Below are 25,279 nucleotides of genomic sequence, written 5' to 3' on the forward strand. Positions count from 1 at the left end.
GCATCTATTACATTATATAGAAATGCTATACTATATTGCAATACTGTATTCCTAATAATATCCATTTTACACCTTGGAGTTTCAAATTCTCGAAAAGCAGACTTTTGAATCAGAGAAAACTACCCATCCCCGTGTTTTATGAGTATATTAGAGGGCATAGGTGTAATGGAGCAAGACTTAAACACATGAATAATGAATGAATGAAAAGGTGGCGGTGGAGCGCATGCGTGGACCGTACGTCACACCCAGCCTGACAGCCACATCGATTGGTGCGTCCTGTCCGGGGTGTCTCCCTCTCCTCTACAATATTTGCAGTTTTTAGACGGTATATACATCAATTATATGTATTCTCTCGGTATAGATAGCTGGACATAAGTGCTTAGTGGTGTGTGATAACGCAAGAAGCGTATTGTAGTTGGAAATCATAAATTGTTGCATAAGGCGTTGAGCAAGTCTTGTAATGTTTGTTTAGGTGGTGGAGGAACTTCTATACGGGTGAGTGTGTTTTCCCTGTAGGTGCCTGTGGTGGCCTTAAGAGTGGCAGGTGGTGGACGAGGGGGGGGGCATGTGCAGCTGGCACTGAATGAGGGAAAACAAGAAAGTGTAGGGGCATGACACATTCTGCGAGGTCATTGTTATTAGATGATCCTTAGGGGTAATTTCTTATTTGTGTTTTTGAGTTACTGTAATAATTCATTGTGTCCGGGGGGACAGGCAGCCAGTTTATATATACAGTATTTGTTAGGCTTATTTTGAGGTCCCCTCCAAGGGTCGAATTACTAGCCTTCCTCAGGATGCAGCCCCATAACAAGCTGACTGACTCCTGGGGTACCTATTTACTGCCAGGTGAACAGGTGCATTAGGGGATAGGAAATGCACCCAACCAATTCTGACCCGCCTGGGATTCGAACCCGGAATTCTCGATAGAGTCGAGGACGAACCCCGACTGTACTACCAGGATGCAAACTATGTTTATATACAATATGTAAGTAACTCGTGATATTTATCGCTAGAAGACGACTTGCTGCAGGAATGACTAATGTTTCTGGGATACTAACCAAACCACAACAGACCCAACCTATGCTAATACTGTACAGACTAACCTAATGATATATACAGCATAGACACACACAACTCGTGCTGTGTCGATTTGCCTATGAATAATTTAACTATCACTAATCAGACATAAGCATTTTGACACAGCTACTTATTGTCAGAACCATATAAAGTATGGTATATTAAAGTAAAGTAAGACTTAAAGATAGATTTAATTTATGTATGTTTTAAAATTGACTGGTGAACTGTTTTGGGGGTTAAAGCGATTTGTCTATGATTTAACACTACACCTACAGTATAGTGGCAGAGCTTGTCATCTCTTGCTATGTTGGTAGTTGCCTGAGCTGACTTAGCCAAGGCAAAGTTGTTAAATTTGCAAAATATATTTTGTTGGATAGAATAAGTGCCAAGTATGATTTGTTACTTAAATGCAAAAGTGTGTGTGGGTTTCAGGATCAGGAAGATACTGTAAATTATCAGAGGGAAAGAAATGGATGTTGGTGACCTGTCGTGCAATAGTTAAAAGGTCTTGGGTTTGATTCCTGCAATACAATAGAGGTGTTTGGGAAAGATTCCTTTCACCTGCATAAATTAACAAAATTGCTACCTTTGTTTATCAGAAAATAGGTACTGTACTTTGGGAGTTAGGTAACTGTTGTGGAAAGCATCCCTTGGGAAGCTAGGAGATGGCCCAGGGGGAAAGAGGGGGGCCTCGATATGTTTGAGGTTTCCTGTCCCCAACCGCGGGTAACAGTAAATTATATAATAAATAAGCATACTTGCCAAAGAGTGATAAGTACCTGTATTTTATTTGCAAAATACAACGGTATTAACTGAACAAATCCACAAGGGCCGTGACGAGGATTCGAACCTGCATCCGGGAGCATCCCAGACACTGCCTTAATCAACTGAGCTACAACAGGGTTAAAAAGAGTTGAAACCGAAGTTCTACTGAACTTACTGTATCCCGCAGCCTCTCCGAGGCACAAACCAGGGTTTTACACAACTCCCCCCTGCACTCAAGCTATGTCAATAGGCCGTTCTCCCTCTTCGCCCTTATATCATTACACACACAAATCACACTAACGTGATGCATCAAATGAACAAATCCACAAGGGCCGTGACGAGGATTTGTTCATTTGATGCATCACGTTAGTGTGATTTCTGTGTGTAACAACAGTATTAATTATGCCCTTTGTTCAAAATATTGTTTTTTCTAATCTTTACTTGTACAGTATTCTTATTGTTAGAAATATTTTCATATATAATGTACTATTTATCACTATGTATTCAGTAGCACTCAATGCTGTGAGTTTTGAAAAAGAAAATGGTTTCCTGGCTTCCTGACCTTAATGGGGACAGGAAGCCAGTGGCTTGTCAAAGGTCTCCCTATTTTTTCCTGATTTTTTTCAAATGGATTATGAACAGCAGTCTTGGCATTTATGATTTTGGCAGGTTGTGGTTCCATGAATTTATAACCCTATGGGTAAAAAGCATTCATTTTCTATTATTGTCCATTGTGACTTGTTTAGCTTGAAGCTGTTGCCCCGTGTATGCGTTACATTCGACCTTTTAAAAAAGTAATCTGGATTAATATCTTTAAACTTATTCGGTGTTTAAAGGGTTTTGATGAGATCGGCCCTGTTATGTCTGGTTTGAAGTGTTAGTCCTGTAGCGATCAGTTTTCCTAGAATGAGTGTTGACCGAGTTCTGGGATGACTTTTGTTGCTCTGTGTTGTACTGCATTAGTTAGCACAGTCACCCCAGAACTGATTGGATCTAGGTGTGATTCCTGGACAGGGAGACACATTTAGGCATGTTTCTTACATCTAATTCAGTTTGCCTAAGATGCCTCAGTTTACCTAGCAGTTAATAGGTACCTGGAACTTGGTAGATTGCGAAATCATATCCCGAGGAGTGAACAGTCATTAGTTAAGGTTACTGCGATAAGACTAACAGGTTTCTTGTCCCTGACAATGGAAAGCCAATTATTTACTTGTCATTATGTACAAAAAATATACAGTACTGTATGTTGTCAAACTGTAAAATTAATTGGGGGGGTGGTTAAAGGTAGGTTATTATGCAATTAGGGTAAACTATAGTACAGGGTTCTATATGCCTCATTGTTCTCATGTTTTATCCAAACATGAGACATACAGTCTCCGTGGCGTAGTGGTAAGATGCTTGCCTGGCGTTCCGCAAGCGCTTTATCCTGGGTTCATATCCTGGCCGGGAAGGATTTACTGGGCGCAAATCCTTAACTGTAGCCTCTGTTTAACTTGACAGTAAAATGGGTACTTGGTTGTAAAAACGATTCTTCGTGAGGGTCGTATTCCAGGGAGCATTAGATTAAGAACTTGCCGGAAATGCTACGCATACTAGTGGCTGTAGAGGAATGTAACAACTCTTGTATATATAAAAGATTAAAAAAAAAAAAAAAAAACTTGAGCCCCAAGGCTGTGTTGCCTGTTTGTGGAATATTGTGCTTTACAGCAGGTAAACAGTTATGTTGATGCTTGATAACCAGTGATGTCTCCCATGAAGGCAAGTGCTGTACCCAATGTACACAGCACCAACTCAAAGACTACCTATAGACACCCAGTGACCCAGAAGTTAGAGGCATGAGGTGTCCTGTGAACTCTGGATCGCTAAATAAAGTTGGTCTATTGGGAAAAAAATAATGAAATCTTTGAAACTCTTAAACCCAGTCTGGCAAAAAATGCAGAATGGTCTAACAGGGACATGGCAGAGTAAAAGCCAGACCTCCACCATGCTTAACAGCACACCAGAAGCCATCCAAGACCTGCCAACGTCTGCCACCTTTGGCCAAGCTGGTGTAGAATATCTCCCTCCCTGAAGAACCAACTGGAAAAAAATAAATTGGAGGAAGTAGAGTGGAAATCGATAAACTTAACTGTGGCTCCAGGTGATACTGGCACCAGGTATTGCATGTAGCGGGCCGTTAAGGAATTCCAGATGGTGGTATGAGAACCTAAAGGGTAATCATCGCCATCCGTTGTCTAGCAGTTCTCAAGCAGATGGTTCAAGAGTCCTTAAAGGGAGTATTCTGGGCAGTGTTGTTCTTACTTGGGGCAAGGAATACTGTTAGGCTTATCAAGGTCCCTCAAGACATACTACTAATGACCTTCTCCAAGATGAAACCCACAAATTGTGGTGTAACGCCTTGATAACTATTTACTGCTTGAACAGAGGCATCAGGTGAAACATTGCCTGAATGTTTGACCTACTGTGGAAATTGAACCTGAAACTGTCAATTGGGACCTGACTACACTGATTGTAGCAATAGTTGTATGTATCCTTTCTAGGGGGCAGTGTGTATACATTTTAGCTTCTAAATATTGCATCTAAATGTCAAATATAATATTGCAACATATAGTATTTTTATTTTTCTGATAAAATTTAATTTTAGTGTTTAATTTTTCAAATAAATTAGTAGGTTGAACTTAGTTTTCATGACTAATTATGAAACTTTTTCATTTCAGATTGAACTACAATACTGTACTACAGTATACGTGTTGAATTTACCTTGACGGGGGCATTAAGCCAGTCCCCCCATTATTCCCGAAGACAAAATGGGGTCCTTATTTCGGAGTGAAGAGATGGCACTTTGCCAGCTCTTCTTGCAGAGTGAATCTGCATATACTTGTGTATCAGAACTGGGTGAACTAGGACTGGTACAGTTTAGAGATGTAAGTACAGTATAAGGAGAGGGATAAATTATGTTTTTAAATACAGCACAATATTCATATTTTACATGCTTTTGAAAAAGTAAGAGACGATATTAATGGGATTGTTTGCTGTGTTAATATTGTTTGCCAGAGTGGCTCTTGCACAGTTAGTGATGCTTAATTTTAAAATACGTATCGTAGTATACTGGATACAGACATATACCCACAGTCTGATTCCTGCAGACCATAGGCCAGTGCATTAAATTTTCATAGTTCTGTATTTTAATGTATGTTTAAAAGCTTTCTTGATACTGTGTTTTTATTGGCATGAATACTACAAGATATGATTATGGTTCAGCAATACAGTACTGTGTACGGTTGCCATTTTTCAAAATTATGTATGAAGTGAGTGGATGAAAATTATAAATGCTACTGGTGAAATTAGCTTGGTGAATAATTCACTTTAAAATCACTATTTTTCATTGGCCTCGAGTCACCTATTTCATACAATTTAATTGTGAAAATTCAGTAGAATGTTGGTCAATGGGTATAGAGCTTAACAGTGTGTAGGCAAGTGAACACAGTAGTGCTCCTTTTTTAGAAATAGTAAGAGTAACATTTTCTGAAGTATTAATACATATCATAACACTTGTACAGAAGTAGTAAAATGTTCCCTCATTGCTAGATTTTGTCAATTTTTTTTTTTTTTTTTTTGGCTAGGTTTGATCTATTTTTGTGCTAGGTTTTGTAAATTTTGGAAAATAATCATACATTCATGCGGAGCATCTATATTGCATTTCGTTTAAAGGGCTCTGTGGAGGAGGTATTACTGAATTTTGTTACCAGTTTAACTGTGGTCAGTGGAGAAAATGTGGCACTCTGTGTATTCCCTCAAGGTGAAGTGTAGGGAAATAGCAAAGTTAATGCTCTGCTACTTGCTAAGATTAGTTTTAAATATTGTAAAGGAATACAGAACTTAAGCTTATCTTAAGATGCATTTTTCTTGAATTTCTAGCTGAATCCTGAGGTGAATGCCTTCCAAAGGAAGTTCGTCAATGAGGTTCGTCGTTGCGATGAGATGGAAAGAAAGTTACGGTATTTGGAACGTGAGATTCGGAAAGATGGTATTCCTGTACTGGATACCGGAGAGAACCCTGAAGCCCCTATGCCAAGAGAGATGATAGATTTGGAGGTACAGTAAACCATTGCTTCTAATTAGGCATGTTGTTTTTGCTCTTGTAAGTAAAGACAGTGTAATTGCATTTCTGGACTTGGTACCTTCTTTTTATAATTACAGTACTTTTTAAAAAGTTGTTACATGTTCAGTAAATTATTTATTATACAGTACATGTATTACATTTATTCTTGGAAATTTAATGTGTTATGTAGATTAATCTCCCATCCATTGAAAATTTGTGGCACTGTAATTTTGCTTTGACGTACTAAATGTAAATCCGTTTCCATGAACCCTTTCACTGCAATAGTTAGTAACGTTTGACAAACAAAAAGTCGCCATTCTCTTATCCAGGTGCTAAGAGAGAGTTTCCTAATGTACCACATTCTTTCGCCTTCAAAACTAGTGCCTGGACCCAGTAAATGTTGCTGATGGCACCATTAAGAGCTATAATCAAAATTAAATATGAAAATATAATTTTTTGTTGTTAATTTAGATCAAATATGAATTGAAATTAAATACACAGTAAGGGGAATTTTTTTGCAGAGTTTTTGTTGTATCTTGGGTCTAAAATACATATTTTCTTTGAGTATGTTTGTTTTAATTGATATTTTATGCATTGTAATTTTTTTTTTTTGCTACACTGATCTTTCATATGGAATAGGTTAGCAGCACTTTGCTGTGTATACCCAAGCTTGTTAATTTTTAGCTTTATATATATAAATATTAGGGCACTGGAGTGAGTTAAATGAACATGTATTCTATATAATGCACTTAAATTTAATTTTTTTATTTCTAAAAATATTTAGTATTTCTTATGGTACAGTATACTATATAGAAAAAGTACTAAAACACAACTTCTTTTTATAAATCCCTTTCACCCAACCTCTTCAAAAACTTCAACTTTTGGAAGGTTTTGTTGTTTATAATGTTCTGCCTAGAGAATATTGATGGCCTGGTGTTGCATTACAATGAGCACTATTTCCATTAAAAATTAATACATTTTTTAAACTGTACAGAAGTGCATATATATTTTTTGAATGGCACAGCTGCAAAGATCAGTCACTTTCGGCTTGAGATGATTTAAAACACGAACAAATCCACAAGGGCCGTGACGAGGATTCGAACCTGCGTCCAGGAGCATCCCAGACACTGCCTTAATCGACTGAGCTACGACAGGGTTAAAAGGGTTGAAACCGAAGTTCTACTGAACTTACTGGATCCCGTAGAGCCCTTGTGGATTTGTTCATTTGATGCATCACATTAGTGTGTTCTGTGTGTGATTTAAAACACAATAAAATGTTAATTTCTAGTGCCATATTTTAACCAAGGTAGGAATAAGGCCAAAACTGTAGTTCCGCAATGAAAGAGTTAATGATGCACAAAATCGTGATTTGGGGGGATTATGTGGCTGTAGAAAGAATCATGATCATGTATGTAGTTTAATGTGCTGTGTATTAATGATATTCAGATTGCCAGGTAAATTGTTAAAATATACAGTATTGGTGATTCCAAGATCTATTTTTAAAAATGGATATTTCCAACAGGTTAAGTTTGAGAAACTGGAAAATGAGCTGAAAGAGGTCAATAGTAATGCAGAGGCACTGAAGCGAAACTATTTGGAACTGACGGAGTTAAAGCACATCCTGAAGAAAACCCAGGTGTTCTTTGACGAGGTATGGAATTCGTTATTTACAGTAGTTAATTTGTGAGGTTTGGTATTTGTCACCACCTCCCACCACCACATCCAATACCCTGTTTCCAACTTTCATGAGGTAGTGGTATCTGCTTGGAAGAAATAGTGTAAATAGAGATAAAAAGTGCACCAGATAGATTTGCCATACCTTCCACACTACATGCTGCTGTATCATGTAGAACTAGCCCAATCACCCTCCAGCAATACATCAACAGCAGCAGCACCACCACTGCTTCATACTACCAGAAATAAAGTGCTTCTCTCGAGTTTTCATTTAAAAACTTGTCAAAGTTTTCACTTTTAACAAACTAAATTTGTTTACTCTTAATTTCCTCTGATATCTTGCATGCCCTTAGGCATGCAAGGTTTCTGTCTTCTATCTACCTTCTATCCTTTATTGGATAGAATTTCTAGGGCTATCACATTTTATCCATATTTCAAACACCACTCTTTTTCTATCACCAACTGTACTCATACCCACATTCAAAATCACGAGTCTTCGTTTGTATATGGGAAAACATTCAACTAATCTATATACTGTGTTCCTATCATTATCAGCTAGAATAGGGTCCTGGTAGTTGTTCATTCTTGATACACGATTGGGAATGCTGGGTTCAAATACTGGGCGGGACAGAAATAGCTGGGTGTGGTTTCCCTTTGCCTAATGCCCATGTTTATCTAGCAATAAATAAGTACCCAGGAGTTAGTCAGCTTGTTAATTTGCCTATGTTCTACTTCCTGCAGAGATGCTCATGTCGGCATTTAATTACAAAAGTTTCCTATTTCATATATGCTCAGTACCCTAAAGATACGTTCTGCAGTCATCTTGCGTTTCTCTAAATTGGTAAATTTTATTCAGGTTATGCCTATTGTTTATGCAGTAATATGCTTTGTTGATTTGCTGCTTAGCTGCTTAACTGCAAATATCAAACCCCATGCAGTACTGTATTAGAGTAATTTTATTTTAACCTAACTGGCTTTCTTCACCAATGGGAAATCATAGTACAAGGGAAGTCAAAGGTAGCAAAAGAGATTAGAGGGAAGAGTTAAGAGGAATTATCAAGTCTGAAGACAATTAGAACGGGCTACAAAAGCCTTTGCAGAAGCTACCAGAATAGCAGCAGTAGGGGAGGTAATTATATCACTAAAGTCAGCTTTTAAGAACAAAGCTGGTAGGAAAATCCAACAGGCAGGAAGTGGAGAGAGAATCATTTACAAGCTGCTAGAGCCAACAGGTGAGACAAGACATGATAAGACAAGGATGACTGAAGTGAGCTAGCCTGCATCCTCCAAAGTTGGGGCAAATAATGCAGTTTGGGAAGTTGATAATTTTGTAGGATTGCACAGTTCCAGGGAAAAAACTCCATGACCAATGAATGGCATCTTTAAAACCAGCACCCCAGTGAATTACATACTGATATATGCTCCTAGGCCAGGATGTGTCAAAGGAAGAAAGAAAGGAAGCAAATAAAATTAAAGAATTAAGACTAGATGGAAAAAGAAAGGGTTGAAAGTAATAAAAGGAAGCAGGAGAGCTGAGTCAGGCAGAAGAGCTCCCACAACAGTTACGAACTCTGGACAGTACACACAGCAAGATGTCCCTTGGTGACATTGGGTCATGCATATTCTTGTCAAATGTCCCGACTTCCAGGATGTGTGTGCGTCTTGCTTCCTAGATGTCCCTCGCGGTCACCTGTCCCTCAATAGTATCCTTTGTAAATCAGATGCCTTTGATGTTCGCCTTATGTGTTTTTGTTCTCGTATTGGCATCCTTAGTGATATTTGGCGCCTTTTGAATATCCTGCACTTCTGACAGTGCTACATAAACTCCCTGGAGTCATAGATGCACCTGGCTTGGTGCCTTTTGATAATTTCTTTCTTATTGACATTGGGAAATGCAGCTACAGCTTGAACACCTCCCCGCTCTCATTTGCCCAAAGTCAAATGGCACTCGCATTATCCAGTCAAGGACAGTCACCCAGTAACAGTGGTATGAGGGTTACTGCTGTACATCCACTAATACAGACAGAATTTAAAATAAGGCAATAAAGCTGCAAGAATTAATACTACAATGAGTTCAAATTAATTCTATAGCAGAGATGAATGTAACTAATGCATCAGGGAACATGATCTTCCTAAGTGGATTCTAGATAACCAGGAAAAAAAAGAATGACCATGGGGAAAGAATTGGTGGGTATGTTATACTGGAGTTTTGAGGAAATTGCAGTGGTAGACAACCCAGTGGACTGCATAATGAGAATAACAACAGTGGAGAACAGTGATTGATTGCATAATAACAACAGTGGAGCAGTGGAGAACAAAAAATTGCAGTCATAAAACCCCCCTGCCCCAAACAGTTTCGCTCTGGCCAAGGGAAGACGTCAACGTAAGCAATGAAAACTGCCTACAAATCATGTATGAGGCAGCCACTGGTCAAAGAAATGTAGGCTTAGCACCTAATGCTTGGAGATTTTAATGGTCAAAATAAGTTGGAAATGTTTACATTCTCTTTGCCTATGTTGACCTGGTAGTAAATAAGTAAAATGGAATTAATAGATTGCTGTGGGTTGCTTCCTGGAGGATGATCAGTTGTTTGCTAGGATAGAGGGACATCGACAAGTCTAAGTCTTCCTGTCTCATCTTGAAAATCCGCATAGATTGTCTGTAGTTGAAAATCCGCATAGATTGTCTGTAGTTGAAAATCTGCATAGATATATTGAGTGGTATTTGTTATATGATTGAATGTATTGCAGGCGATGAGTCACAATAGCGTGGCTAAAGTAATTTGACCAGACCACACACTAGGTGAAGGGACGACGACGTTTTGGTCCGTCCTGGACCATTCTCAATCGATTTGAGAATGGTCCAGGACGGACCGAAACGTCGTCGTCCCTTCACCTTCTAGTGTGTGGTCTGATCAATTTGAATGTATTGTTACTATATTCAGTACTGTACTCCTATTTTTATTCTTGCCTGATGCCTTCACACCCCATGAAAGTGGAAAACAGGGTATATACAGTATAATCAGTGTGTGTGTGTGTGTGTGGCAAATTATAATTCCAATTTTCTTTCAGGTAATTAATTTTACTTTGTTTCCAGAGTTTAATATTTAGAAGCTACTCTAATTTTCCTTTTTAATTAATTTCTGAAAATGTATTCATTAATAGTAATTTCAGTATATTTTGCTCTATAAATTTTGTATTGCTATAAATAGGCAATTGGCTAATGCTTTACAAAAATACTGCTGCAGTATAAATATACAGTATTGTGTATTTATGTAAATGTACTAGTGTTAATTCTATATGAACTAGTAGTGTATATAATGTACAGTAAATAATAAGGATGTATGGGTTTAATGTGTAATATATAATTGAATGAATGACAATGAATGCAGAAAGAATTGGGTAAATGTTTACCTTCCAGGTAAGGGACTACTTCCGACAGTGAGCATGTTGACCCAAGCAGCCATCATCAGGTCCAGAAAAATAGGGGTTACGTCACGGGTCAAATAGGATATTCAGACACGTCATTAAATTTTGCTAAACACACAAGCTAACTAACTTTTAATGGAATGAGCCAAAATCCCACAAGTGTGTATTTTTGTAATGCATAGTACATCTAAATTCACTTTTGATCATGTGTCGATGATGTGTAGAATGTACGTCTCAAGAATAAAGCTTTAACAAAAATTTATAATCTTGCTAATCATTTGCACAGTTTGATGCTGCTGAATTATCTTCAATGCACAGTGTTTATTACTTCAAAAATGTGTAAATCAATTATGATCACTATCAAGGGAAGGAAGCACTATAAAATACAGTCATACTGTAGATATGGTATTTTGAGTATTTAATTTTATAAAAACTAGTGTGAAAATCATACATTAATCAGAAATGAATAACAATTGAATCGCATGACGTTTGGATGAACTGGTGTGGTGATTTCACTATAGTTCTTATTTTTCATTTAATTTAGATGACACTGATGATGGATGAATTTGCATCATATATAAAGGGAATGTTGATAACTTAGATTTTATCATCATTTGCTGGCCAGCTGCACCTGTACAATTAGTTGTACCATCTTTATTGGCATTAAGCCATACAAAATATTCTATCATAGTTAGAAATATAATACAGTAAATAATTGGTTTTCTAATGCCAGGAGCAATAAATAACAGGAGATTTGTATCATATAAAGTCGTCTCCGTGGTGTAGTGGTTAAGACACTCGCCTGGCGGTTCGCGAGCGCTTTGTCCTGGATTTGTATCCTGGCTGGGGAGGATTGACTGGGTGCCAATCCTTAATTGTAGCCTCTGTTTACCCATCAGTAAAATGGGTACCTGGTTATTAAACGATTTGGCAAGTCATATTCTGGGGTATATTAGGATTAAAGACCTGCCCGTAACGTTACGTGTGCTAGTGGCTGTACAAGAATGTAACAACTCTTGTATATATAAATAAATAAATAATAAAAAATAAAGGGAGTGTTGGAGGCTGCTGTACACATGACTGTAAAATGTTATCAACTAGATGATGTGTTCCTAATTCTCTGAACTTGAGTTGGTTTCTTTAGCTATCTCACTATAAAGTTAAATATGGGGGATATAGAATGTGTTTTTGCGAGAATGACATGTAAATGTTTCATAAATAGTGTCAATGATTTTTGGCAAGTTTTTGAGGACTTAACTGGTTGGCTAAAAGAATGGTGGCCATCCTGCATTGCCCAGCCACTCTCTCTGCCTCTCCATTGTTTTTACGTAATCATCCTACTCGCACAGTTTTAACATAATTACAAAAATAGTTTTCTAATGCCAGGAGCAGTATATAATAGCACATTTGCATCGTGCTTAATAGGTGAGGAAGTGTGTGGTGGCAATCACACCTTCAGGAAAGTGAAAGATTTCAGAAACAGAATGACTATTAGCATAAGAATTGATTAAGAAAACTTGGGAAAAGTTGAAAGTTGAACAGTGCTGGTGTGAAGAGCTTCCTGAAGCTACCTCATGGGTACCAGTTGGTCTGGATAATCAGGGTTGCATCTTTGACTGCGCCAAAAAAACAAATGCGTACGGCATTTTGGCCTGTCAATAACGTATTTGTTAACTTTAATGTTTGGTTAAGGTAGGTTATTTAATAAGGTGTCTGAACATGCTATCCAGCTTTTGACTTAAGCATAGATTTTCCCTGAACCTGATGTTGTATGCTGTCTTACACATGTGCTCATTCTGTCTGAAGGACACAAATGTTTAAAACTGTTTCTACTTTATGATCTGCTTCATAAAATAGCCAGTGGTTTGTTGTATTTGTGCATGTGTATATGTATGTACGATTCTGTTTCATAATAGCCAGAACTACACTTCTAGGTCTAGTTAGCAAGGGCCATTTTGCTTAACAGTGGTTTTTTTGTATACTCTTATTTTCAAATATCTTGAAATCTATAATTCTTGAAAATTTACCTAACCTAAACTCTGGTCATCTGAATTTGTCTGGATATGGTGAAGTTTTGCTATAAAAATTATCCGTATGCAATTTTGGCTGGATAACTCAAATATTTGGTTCAACAGGCTTCGGATAACTGAGCTCATACAGTATTATACAAACACTTGTTTTTGCATCTGTTTTCTAGAGAATTCATTTGTGAACATTTTAACACCAAATTTATAGCTATATCCCAACAGATATATGGAAAACGTAAGATAATGGTAAAGAAATTTCACATCGCTAGGTGCCCCCATTAGCAGCCTGGGGCATCCAGAATGTTTACCATTAGGAACGTGCAGAGGCCGGAGGGCCAGTGTTAAAATTGATTAATGTGCAGATGAAAAAAAAGCATTGGCTATTGGGCAAAATTGTATCTTGAATAGCAAGTCTAGTAGTGTGGTTCTGGCTATTATGAATGTGTAAATGCATAATTTATATATTGTGTATATATACTGTATACAGTACCATATATTTAGATAAATATCCAGCAGTTTCAAATGAGTGAAGAACAGTTGTAATTGATTTTATATTGTCTGTTGTATGCACAGAGTAGAATTGCCAATTTGAAGCAAGAAAATGCAAAATTTAGATGTTCCTGCTCAGTTCTTTGTTTCCTTAAATATTTTTTTAATTTGTGGAGTAGCCTAAGTGGTGTGAAAACAACTGAAATTAATTTGTCTTTACAGTATTTGTTAGTGACTTAAAGTAATTTGCATTCACTTAAGTAGATTTTTATGTGGTTCTAATTTTCCATTTATTAATGTGGTGCAAACTTGTCCTGTCTTAGAATTTTATACCAAGACTTTTGTGTCAATTGTAATATATTTATGGGCGTATTTATCTTTGCAGGATGACTTTATTATAAAACCATATTTGTTTAAGGCTTTAGTGAAATGTAGATTTTAGTGTGGACAATTACATTTTTGTCATTAGCATTAAACTAGCATTGTTGATGCTCTTCAACCATGTGATGGTGATGTAGGCCTCATGCTTTACATTTACAGTGTGACTTGTGTCCAGGTATAACCATAGATGTAGTACTCGCCTAGTTGTGCTTGCAGGGGTTGAGCTCTGGCTCTTTGGTCCCGCCTCTCAACCGTCAATATGCTCTTAGTTAAGCTTGGGTGAAGTTCTCATTACTTCCCCAAAAAGATTGTATGTTTAGTAACTTTAAGAATACATTTAAAAAATGGGAATGGTGGTGCCCATAATGTTTGTGTATTGTGCAGATATATTTTGGGCACCTTTTATAATTACCCCCTTGAGCCCTTTACAATACCCCCTTGAGCCCTTTACAATACATTAGTATCGTAAAGGGTTTAAGAGAAAAGACATAATCTCTTGTACATCTAGTACAGTACTGTACATAAATTGACTAGATTAGTTCTTAGATCGCATATATTATGCCTGGGATTGTTTATATTAGACCTAAGAGAAGTTACGTTGTATTTTTTTCCTTTTTTTTTTTATGTATATAATACTGTTCCTCTACTGTAGACACAGGAAAACAATCACTAACCCTCACAGTAGTACAAAACCTGGAATTTGTATTTGGTGCCACAGTCCAAGCAGTATTTTATCCGTTTGGGCTTGCAGTTTCTGTATTTATTGTACTAAAATTTTCTTAATATTGTAGAATTATTTAAATGTGTTGGAAGATTTACTCAAGTCTTATGTAATCCAGATATTTGCCTTTCAGATTACTAATTATTTTAAAATTCTATATATATAAAGAGGAAAACCTATTTGCTGGTATGTAACTTACTTTGCATTGGCCATAAATCTCTTGTGAACAGTGGTACTTTGTTCATGAATTGACGGATCGCTTGATGGGCATGTTGAGTCACTGTGGCGTCTGAGATCATTGCAGGCTATACAGTAATACAAAGTTAAGTTTGATAAGTGTATCTACAGTATTTAACGATCTCAATATAAATGAAGATAAAAAGTATATAATTAAAGAGGCATAAAGTATTAACTAAATATTGTATATGACTAATGTGTTGGCTAATTTAATTGTAAATTGTGCGTGTATTTGTGTACCTGAATACACACTTGCATTATGTTTGTGTGTTTTGTGAAGTACAGTATAACTAAATTCACTGATTAATTTTATTAACATTAACACCAATACAAAATACAAAAAAAAATTGATACAGTTCATTGTTATAATTGTGCCTTTAACTTATAATTGAAGATAATAAGTTTAACTTCATAAATCATAATTAGTTATGCTGCCAGGTACTCTACATGTAAATTTTTGACTGGGAGCAAACTTGGTTGTCTATCGCCACCTGTAACCACTACCAAGGGTTGGGGGGGGGGGGCCTTTCTTCTTTATTGCGCTCTCCTTTGGCTACACAGAGTAGCCGAAGCCTACTTGGTGGCTTGTCCATATCATCAACCTTTGTATCGCCCCGTGAATGTATACTGCAACCTCCAAAATCTTAACCTTTATTTTGTAACCTTAACCTTTTGGTTTTGTAAATGGAAAATGAGTGTTGTGTTCATCAATACCCCCAACATTCAATTGGTCTATCTGCAAATTATGGTTTGCATTAAAACATTAATTTAATAAACCTTACTCAAGTAATTTTTTCTTCAGTGATTTAGATAAATCTTTTTGTGTATTTTAGAATATAAACAAAATTATGAATGTAAGAATATAGGTAACAGCAAAAGGCCTTGTTGGCTCATGCAAGAAAGGACACCTTTTTAATTTTCACTCGAAACAATCCAGCAATCTTAGGCTGTCTCATGACCCTAAACAGCTCGATAAAAATAGAAGTGTGTGTTAATTTTTGCCAAGTCGACAGTGTTTATCCAGTTTTGTACCTAGTGCATGTTCTGAAAGACATTTCTATATCTTTTATTACCAAATCAGTGTTTTATCTCTGTTGATAGATTTACGAACAGAGGATGAGTATACCCTCTTAAGTTATTACGCAACGTTGAAGACGGTGGTGATCAAATGTAGTGGTTAACTTAGGAGGAGGGAGAAAGCACTACTGGAATGTGAAAGTGTTGTTTTGTTTTTGTATTTTATCACAGTTTTGCTGTCCAAATATTTCACTGCTTATTGCTGCAATGAATTTTAATATATTAGTCAAGTAATAAAATACCAGTAATACAATTTTTTCTAGTTTAACGAATTACTTTAGAGTGCTGTCACTAGCTTGTTTGATTTTCAGTTGTCCTTGGAATTTAGTTCCAGAGCATCAATTACAGAAGTCGTCTAGGGGCCTTGTGCGTTCTTAGTAAAAATAGTTTAAAATTTTATTCCTTTTAAAATTAATTTTTTTCTCGGCTAAATATTAGTAAAATACATCTGAAATTTATATTGCTTTTGGGATACTATTTTTATGAATAGTGTGTGGTGCATGCCTCTATTTTGAAGACCAGGTGGTAATGTTTTAATATGCATGTGGGGTAATGTTTTTGTAGAATTTCTTATTTAATATTTATTTTAGTAATCGTGAAATTGAGATATTAGGATTCCAGTACTGTGCATGTATTTCAATGATTGATGGCCTGGTATATAATGTTTTCAAATTTGATAATTAAAACTGTGTTCATGCTAATAAGGTAAATATTATACAAGTGTGTGAATAGTTTAAAATCTACCAGTAGTTAATAACAAGTAGTTTAATTTCCTGGTTTCAAATTGTGCAAATTTGGTGAACAAAAAATGTTTCATGAATTTGTTCATTGATTTTCTGTATATTCATTAGTTTGGATTGATTAATCGTGTTAGTTGACACTTTATGCATATACAGCACTCTCACTTTTACAAAGTGCTTTTAGTTCTGAGCTGATAAGTGCTCTACATTTGAACTGACTTTAAGAAATAAAATACAGAAAAACAGAACTCGTATTGTTTTGAAGCTTGTGATTTGCAACTTGATTGTTCATGTTCCGAGAATACAATCTGCCACGAACTGTACTCAGTAATGAGTAGAGCTTGTTATATTGACTTGGCCAATGTTAATTTTGTAGTGAAATAATTCTTGCATAATTCTTGCATAAATGCAGCAAATCTTTGAGAGTATTTAAAGCATAGTTCATATTTTTGTTTCAATACATTAGTGGAATGTTATCAATTGGTTGCCTCAAACTTTTGCACATAATTTAGCATGCATGTACTGTTTGGTTAAAACATTCAGTATAACACAGTACAGTACAGTACTTTATGCCGAGCAGTGGAATTGTGCAGAGATTTTAAGTTTGAGCAAATTTTGTTTACCTTTTATGCATTATTTTTTTATTTCTGTACGTGTTACATTTAGTGTCTACTGGTTATAAATTAAAAAATATTAATATGAGCAGCAGTGCAATTTTGTCGAAATCTTGTGGCCTGTTTTCTCACTCGAGCACTGACAATCACAAACACCACCACCACAGGCTATGTATCCCCCAAACCTTCCTTACGACCAAGAAGTGTATTTTGATGATGAGCGCGTAAATCTTCTGATGGATACGACGCTTCACCAACTCAGGCATATTGGGTAACTAGTGTGCTTCTGCTTCTGATTTGTTCTTTCCTAAATTTTTCTTCTAAATCTTCTGAAATCTCTCTCTCTTTTTTTTCGCTCTCTCTCGCTTCATATGGCAGTTGACACAATTTTTGCAAAATGAGTTGCACCCTGGCTCTTGGTCGATTTTATAGTTCAGAAGTTTTTTCAGATATGATTATCTTCGTAACAAGGTAAGGACATAATGTATTGAAACTATTTGTTACAAGACCTTGCTGACACTTTGCCAAACATGTAGCCAGAAATAAATCTTGTGCAAACTATGATCATATAAACTTTAATTTGTTTTAATTTTTGCATTATTTAATTGGGTATTTTTCTTCGTTTGATACAACACACTGAGCATTCATACAAAAATGTTACCATTTTAATCTACTGTATAAAGTTTGAGTGTCAGTGCTTAGCTCATTAGCTCCAGCTCAAAAGAATGGCATGCGTGTGTTTGCAACAGTTTTGTACTGTGTGTTAAGAGTACTATGGAATATAGGTACAGTATTATACTTACCATAAATTCTAGGTAACCATTTTGCAATATAGTTGGAGAAATTAATTTAGTGATACAAAAATCTAATTGAAGTATTAAACTCTTAATGGTGTTTCCCCGTTGAGTGTGATAGTGGGAGTAGGAGAGGGGTTGTGGTACGTGTGGTTACAAGAAATCTATACACATCCATCATTTTATGTATTCAGTCATCACAGTAAAAGTTTGAGGAAGTGTGGATTGTGAGTGGAAATTGCATTTGATGTGCTAAGAGACAAGGTTGAGAGGAAACAGTTTGATGGAGAGTGACTATATTCTTGTCCTGCATATATTTTGAGAAGCACTTCCAGTACACTTGTTAACAAAAAAAAATAAAAAAAAACAACATTCTGAGAGCTTGTGTCCTTCCATGTGATGAGAGTGGGGATGTGCACTGTAAGTAAAGGTTGGTATTAACACAGTACAAGCCTGTATAGTATTGGTCAATACTATGTCACTGTCATGCCTTGCCTTATGGTGGCCTCATTGGTACAGCAATTGTGTTGAAACTAACGGAGGGAGGCAGTGCCTTTATATGTCGTTAACTTTTTTGTTTTGGATATGGTTTTTAGTCTCAATGTTTTTAATTTGAGTGCTAGTTAGCCCCTTTGTTGGCAATCTGATTCTCTGGGTTCTAGAGATAGTGCTGTTTTGTCTGGCAAGAAGACAAACCAACCGTGGTCTTCCTGACATACTGTTGTACTTCAATTGCTATTAACCAGAACTCCTATTTGGGGAGGAGAGGAACTGAGCAAAACAATATTAGAGGTTACTTAAGAGGAATTGAGTGTGCATTTAATATAAATAGCTTGTACAGTAATTTTCAATCCATTTATTTTGTTTACCGAGAAAGATAAAATACTTGTATAGTACTGTACACACTTCTGCATACCGACACTTTTAAATGTATAAAAATAAATTGTAATGGAAAAGTATAAAACTGTTAATTATTTTGGTACTTTTGGTAGACTAAATTTTTATATTTAAACTGTCATTACAAGGTTTTGCAATGAAGACTTGCCAAAATTTACACCTACTTGAGCAATTTTTTCATTCTTTGAAACCAAAATTTGCTCTCTAAACCAATGAACTCTATTTTTTTTTATATATATTTCAGAAACACGGCTAGTGCCATCACATTCAGCCAACTTCCTCACTCCTTAGCCTTGATCACATTTCTACATCAGTTTAGCCTTTTTGCCCATGGTAACAACCTCTTCTTTCTCCTACCTAGTATAACCAGAGGACTTTTCCCTAAGAAACATAATTTACACGTACTGTACACGAGGAAGGAGGAGGGGGGTTACTGTGAAAAAGGGGGTAAAGTTTGAGCAAGAGTAGGGAACAAGTGAGCATACATATGCAAATAAATTTATCAGTACAGTGTAATAAATTAAGAAAACTGGCAAATTGTTTTTTTTAGCTAAACTGCCATTATTAGCACTGTTTGGAAAAGAAGCAAGGTTTTGCAATGAAGACAATGCATTATTACATTTTGTGTTTTTAATTGCACCACGTGACTAAGAATATTTTCGTTTAAAGATGTCATGAGGTAAGTGGAGTGCTGCCTGTTTTTTCCAACCTGATTTGTACACACCCTGGACTTATTTTCCATAATTCAGAGAGCAACATTCTGTATATCACCTTAGTGGGGGTTCTCTCTGTCTGCCTCACGTATTCATTTATATTTTTATGTAGTTCCACGACAAGGGTAGAGAGAAATTTTATTTAAATAATGCATGGGCTTTTCTACATTATTATTGTTTGAGGGCACAATAAGTTCTTTTCTTTAAACATTTTGGTGGTTTGCTAAAATACATTTTCAAAAGTGACACAAATGCTGTACCATTTTATAATGAATGAAAGTTAATTGGTAATTTTTTTTTGTCTGTTTTGAAATGATGTCCAACCATAATAAAGGTTTGTCAATGTGCTTTCTCCACAAACATGAGATGCTCTCATCAAGTCAGTCAAATATCAGAACAAAAGTTTTTAAAGCCCTTAATTTAATTACTTCGTATAATAGAGGACATGATCTTTCACGTAAATCAGTAAATGGCATTTTATAAGAAGTGTGGGTGATGGAGTTATGGACATTTGGTTGATAAATCAATTTATCATACTTTACTAATGCCAGTTTCACTTGATAAAAACTCAATATGTGCACTTGAGTCATAATTTGGGGGCCTGTTTTATTGTCTAAAGTGACCAATTCATTTCAAGCACTGAGTATGTAGAATGGTGTACAGTAATTTCCTGTTGGATACATAAAAAAAAATTAAATTATTGTTCTGGAGTAAAGCGAAAGGATAAAGTATTATGTGCATGAGGTGTCATGGCTACTGAAGCAATTTGGGGATAGTGATGCATTAATGTGTTAGTGGAACAACTGAATCAGATCGGCAAATGATGCATTCATGTGTGACCTGAATAAGTGTGTGTTAATGTTGAATATGTCACCTACTACACCTACTCGCCTAGGGGAGCCGGTCGGCCGAGCGGACAGCACGCTGGACTTGATCCTGTGGTCCTGGGTTCGATCTCAGGTGCCGGCGAGAAACAATGAGCAGAGTTTCTTTCACCCTATGCCCCTGTTACCTAGCAGTAAAATAGGTACCTGGGTGTTAGTCAGCTGTCACGGGCTGCTTCCTGGGGGGTGGAGGCCTGGTCGAGGACCGGGCCGCGGGGACACTAAAAAGCCCCGAAATCATCTCGAGATAACCTCTCAAGAAGATACTATGATTGGACATCTTTTCTCGCGTGTGTACACTTTATTTTTGCGTTTACGTATCAGTGATCTAGCTCTTCAAGCTTTGCCTCAGATTTTGTGTGTTATTACCTAAGTGTAATTACCTAAGTGTAGTTACAGGATGAGAGCTACGCTCGTGGTGTCCCGTCTTCCCAGCACTCTTTGTCATATAACGCTTTGAAACTACTGACGGTCTTGGCCTCCACCACCTTCTCACTTAACTTGTTCCAACCGTCTACCACTCTATTTGCGAAGGTGAATTTTCTTATATTTCTTCGGCATCTGTGTTTAGCTAGTTTAAATCTATGGCCTCTTGTTCTTGAAGTTCCAGGTCTCAGGAAGTCTTCCCTGTCGATTTTATCAATTCCTGTTACTATTTTGTACGTAGTGATCATATCACCTCTTTTTCTTCTGTCTTCTAGTTTTGGCATATTTAATGCTTCTAACCTCTCCTCGTAGCTCTTGCCCTTCAGTTCTGGGAGCCACTTAGTAGCATGTCTTTGCACCTTTTCCAGTTTGTTGATGTGCTTCTTAAGATATGGGCACCACACAACAGCTGCATATTCTAGCTTTGGCCTAACAAAAGTCATGAACAATTTCTTTAGTATATCGCCATCCATGTATTTAAATGCAATTCTGAAGTTAGAAAGCATTGCATAGGCTCCTTGCACAATATTCTTAATGTGGTCCTCAGGTGATAGTTTTCTATCTAGAACCACTCCTAGATCTCTTTCTTTATCAGAATTCTTTAAAGATTTCTCACATAATATATAGGTTGTGTGGGGTCTATGTTCTCCTATTCCACATTCCATAACATGACATTTATTAACATTAAATTCCATTTGCCAAGTGGTGCTCCATATACTTATTTTGTCCAGGTCTTCTTGAAGGGCATGACAATCATCTAAATTTCTTATCCTTCCTATTATCTTAGCATCATCAGCAAACATGTTCATATAATTCTGTATACCAACTGGTAGATCATTTATGTACACAATAAACATCACTGGTGCAAGAACTGAACCCTGTGGTACTCCACTTGTGACATTTCTCCATTCCGATACATTGCCTCTGATTACTGCCCTCATTTTTCTATCAGTCAGAAAATTTTTCATCCATGATAGAAGCTTACCTGTCACCCCTCCAATATTTTCCAGTTTCCAGAACAACCTCTTATGTGGAACTCTGTCGAAAGCCTTTTTTAGGTCCAGATAGATGCAGTCAACCCAACCATCTCTTTCCTGTAATATCTCTGTGGCTCGATCATAGAAACTGAGTAAATTCGATACACAGGATCTTCCAGATCGAAAACCATACTGTCTGTCTGATATTATATCATTTCTCTCTAGGTGTTCTACCCATTTAGTTTTGATTAGTTTTTCCAATACTTTCACTATTACACTTGTCAATGATACAGGTCTATAATTGAGGGGGTCTTCCCTGCTGCCACTTTTGTAGATTGGAACTATGTTAGCCTGTTTCCACCCGTCTGCTATGATTCCTGTACACAGGGATGCCTGAAAGATCAGGTGAAGTGGAATGCTGAGCTCAGATGCACATTCTCTCAGAACCCATGGTGAAACGCCATCTGGGCCAGCTGCTTTGTTCTTACCGAGCTCCTTGAGCATTTTTTCCACTTCGTCTCTAGACACCTCTATGTGTTCTATGTTGTTCTCTGGAATTCTTATTGTATCTGGTTCCCTAAAGATTTCATTTTGTACAAACACACTTTGGAACTTTTCGTTTAGTGTTTCACACATTTCCTTTTCATCTTCCGTGAATCTATTTCCCATTTTCAACCTCTGAATATTATCCTTTACCTGAAATTTGTTGTTTATGAATTTATAGAATAGACCTGGTTCTGTTTTACATTTGTCCGCAATCCCTTTTTCAAAATTTCTTTCTGCCTCTCTCCTCACTGCCGTGTAGTTGTTTCTCGCATCTTTGTATCGCTGGTATGTTTGGGGGTTCGGCCTCTTCCTGTATTGATTCCATTTTTGTGTCTTTCGGTCTCTAGCCCTCTCGCAATTTCTATTGAACCAATCCTGTTTCCTAGTTCTGCATCTCTGTTTTGGTATAAATTTTTTTGTGCCTTTATCATATATTTCACAAAACTTGCCATACATCTCATTCACTTCCTTGCCTAGCATCAAGTCTGTCCAATTATACTCACTAAAAAAATTTCTAAGGTCACCATAATGTCCTCTCCTGAAGTCTGGTTTTTCAACTGCTTCAACCTCCTTATTTTCTTCCAGCTTATAACGCATTGCATACTTTATTCCCAAAAAGACATGGTCACTTTTACCCAAGGGAGGAAGGTACTGAATGTCAAATATCTCTTCCTCCTTCCTGGTAAATATCAAATCTAGCATGGAGGGAACGTCCCCTTCCCTCATCCTCGTAGCTTGTTTAACATGTTGATACAAGAATGTTTCCAGGATGAGGTCTACAAATTTACAGGTCCAAAAATCTTCTGTTTTAGCTTCATATGCTTCCCAGTCTATGGATTTCAAGTTGAAGTCACCGACTATCAACAGTCGTGATCTATCGTTATCCGCTCTCGCTATAATCTCTCTCATTATTGTTATAAGACCTTCACGTTTACTATCTAGCTCCTCCTTTGACCATGTGCTGCTTGGCGGTGGACTATATGCATTTATCATCATTAGTTTATCATCCTCATAGCAGATCTCTAGTGCTATTATGTCAACTTCTTGTGGATTGGCAGTCATTATTTCCTTCACCTTTAGGTGTTCTTTTACCAGCACAGCAACGCCACCGCCTTTCCTAATTTTTCTGTCCCGTCTCCAAATTGAGTAGCCCCTTGGGAATATGACCTCATTTAAAATTACATCTTCAAGTTTTGTCTCCGTGAGTGCAACAATGTCTGGTGTCTGCAGCTGTATTACATCACTTAACTCCAGTATCTTCGATCTCACTCCATCTATGTTGGTGTATGCAATCTTCAGGAACTTGTTCCCCCTCTCCTTATTCTTCACTCCCCCTCTCTCTATTGATTTTGTTGGTTTGCCTTTATGTACCACTTTACTGGTTTGCCTACCCCTATCACTTTGTAGAAAAAAGAATTTATTTCTTCTTCATTCCTGCTCTCATTTAAATGTTTTGCCTCGGCGAGGTTCAGTTTCAGCTTCTCTCTATCTTCTTTTGAAAGATCTCGTCTTAACGACCACCCTTTCCCATCCTCATCCCTTTGCAATTTTCTAGCATTCCTTAGTACTTCTTCCATCTGTTTGGCACCGTTTAGGGTGATCCTCTGATAGGGTGATAGGGTGATAGGGTGGTGTGTGTGTGTGTGTGTGTGTGTGTGTGTGTGTGTGTGTGTGTATTATATGAACAATGTATATACGGTGCATTAAAATTTCTTATTACAGACTGGTATTGTCTGTTTTATTGGACAGACAGAATACTTGAAGCTGTGGTTGGAGGTGGCTTCTACTTTCATTGCATTCCTCTAATTAACTACCTCACTGTGTACAAGTGTTTTCTTGCTGCTTTCTGTTTAGCTTCATTTCCAAACAACACCAATGCTTTGCTCTATTTTCCTCAATTTGACAGGCTGTCCCTTGTTCACGTTCCGTGTTCCCACAGTATTTTGTACATAGGGACTACTATCTTAGTTGTTCCTCCATAAGTGGAACAATGATTCTATAACCTGTCTTCATAATGTTGATATCTTAGAATGGGCACCCACCTTATTTATGTACCTATGAGCTTCTTCAATCTTGTGTGTGTTTCTTACTGGGTGCAATTTCCAATTCTAGAATTGTTGTGATCTAGGCTATGTAAATTGTCCTGAATAAAAGTCTAGGTTTATGTTTTTGAATGCCATTTATATGTTTAGCAGTTGTCTCCATATACTGTTGCTTATCTATTTTCATCCACTTCATGTCAGTTCTGGAATTACGTTTAAGCCCAAGTTCGCTACAAGATCCTTAGCAGTGGCCTACTAAATGCTAGAGAAGCTAACATTATCAGCCTTTGCTGATATCATCTAATTCCATTGCTTTTATTATCTTATACCTTTAGATGTGTTTTTGCTTTATGTGGCAACAGTTCTGTTCTGATGTCACACTTCCCAAAGTATCCATGCCAATTGTTTTGTGTACCTCCTGGAAGATATCGAGATTTTTGTCATTGTTGACCAGACCACACACTAGAAATTGAAGGGACGACGACGTTTCGGTCCGTCCTGGACCATTCTCAAGTCGATTGTGAATGGTCACAATCGACTTGAGAATGGTCCAGGACGGACCGAAACGTCGTCGTCCCTTCAATTTCTAGTGTGTGGTCTGGTCAACATACTTCAGCCACGTTATTGTGACTCATCGCCTGCTTTTGTCATTGTTGCTATTTTTGTGA

At 37.0% G+C, this 25,279-nt stretch overlaps 1 protein-coding gene across 5 annotated transcripts in view; it reads left to right on the forward strand.

Moving 5' to 3' along the window:
* The first annotated feature begins 219 nt into the window (after positions 1–219).
* Positions 220–25,279, forward strand: part of LOC123755042 (V-type proton ATPase 116 kDa subunit a 1) — a 61,700-nt gene continuing 36,640 nt past the window's right edge. For 3 of the 5 annotated variants that reach the window (XR_011229852.1, XM_069332815.1, XM_045737489.2), the window contains exons 1-5: positions 220–325; positions 4,560–4,766; positions 5,761–5,937; positions 7,467–7,595; positions 17,500–17,603. Coding sequence is in view for 4 of the 5 variants with exons in the window: in XM_069332815.1 (XP_069188916.1) it covers positions 4,650–4,766; positions 5,761–5,937; positions 7,467–7,595; positions 17,500–17,603 (527 nt within the window). In the remaining variant the exon portion in view is untranslated. Of the gene's footprint in view, positions 326–354; positions 496–4,559; positions 4,767–5,760; positions 5,938–7,466; positions 7,596–17,499; positions 17,604–25,279 lie in introns of those variants that run through there. The other 2 variants (XM_045737490.2, XM_045737491.2) reach the window with 2 other exon arrangements.

Source organism: Procambarus clarkii, chromosome 28 (assembly GCF_040958095.1).
Source record: "Procambarus clarkii isolate CNS0578487 chromosome 28, FALCON_Pclarkii_2.0, whole genome shotgun sequence".
Classification (NCBI taxonomy): domain Eukaryota; kingdom Metazoa; phylum Arthropoda; class Malacostraca; order Decapoda; family Cambaridae; genus Procambarus; species Procambarus clarkii.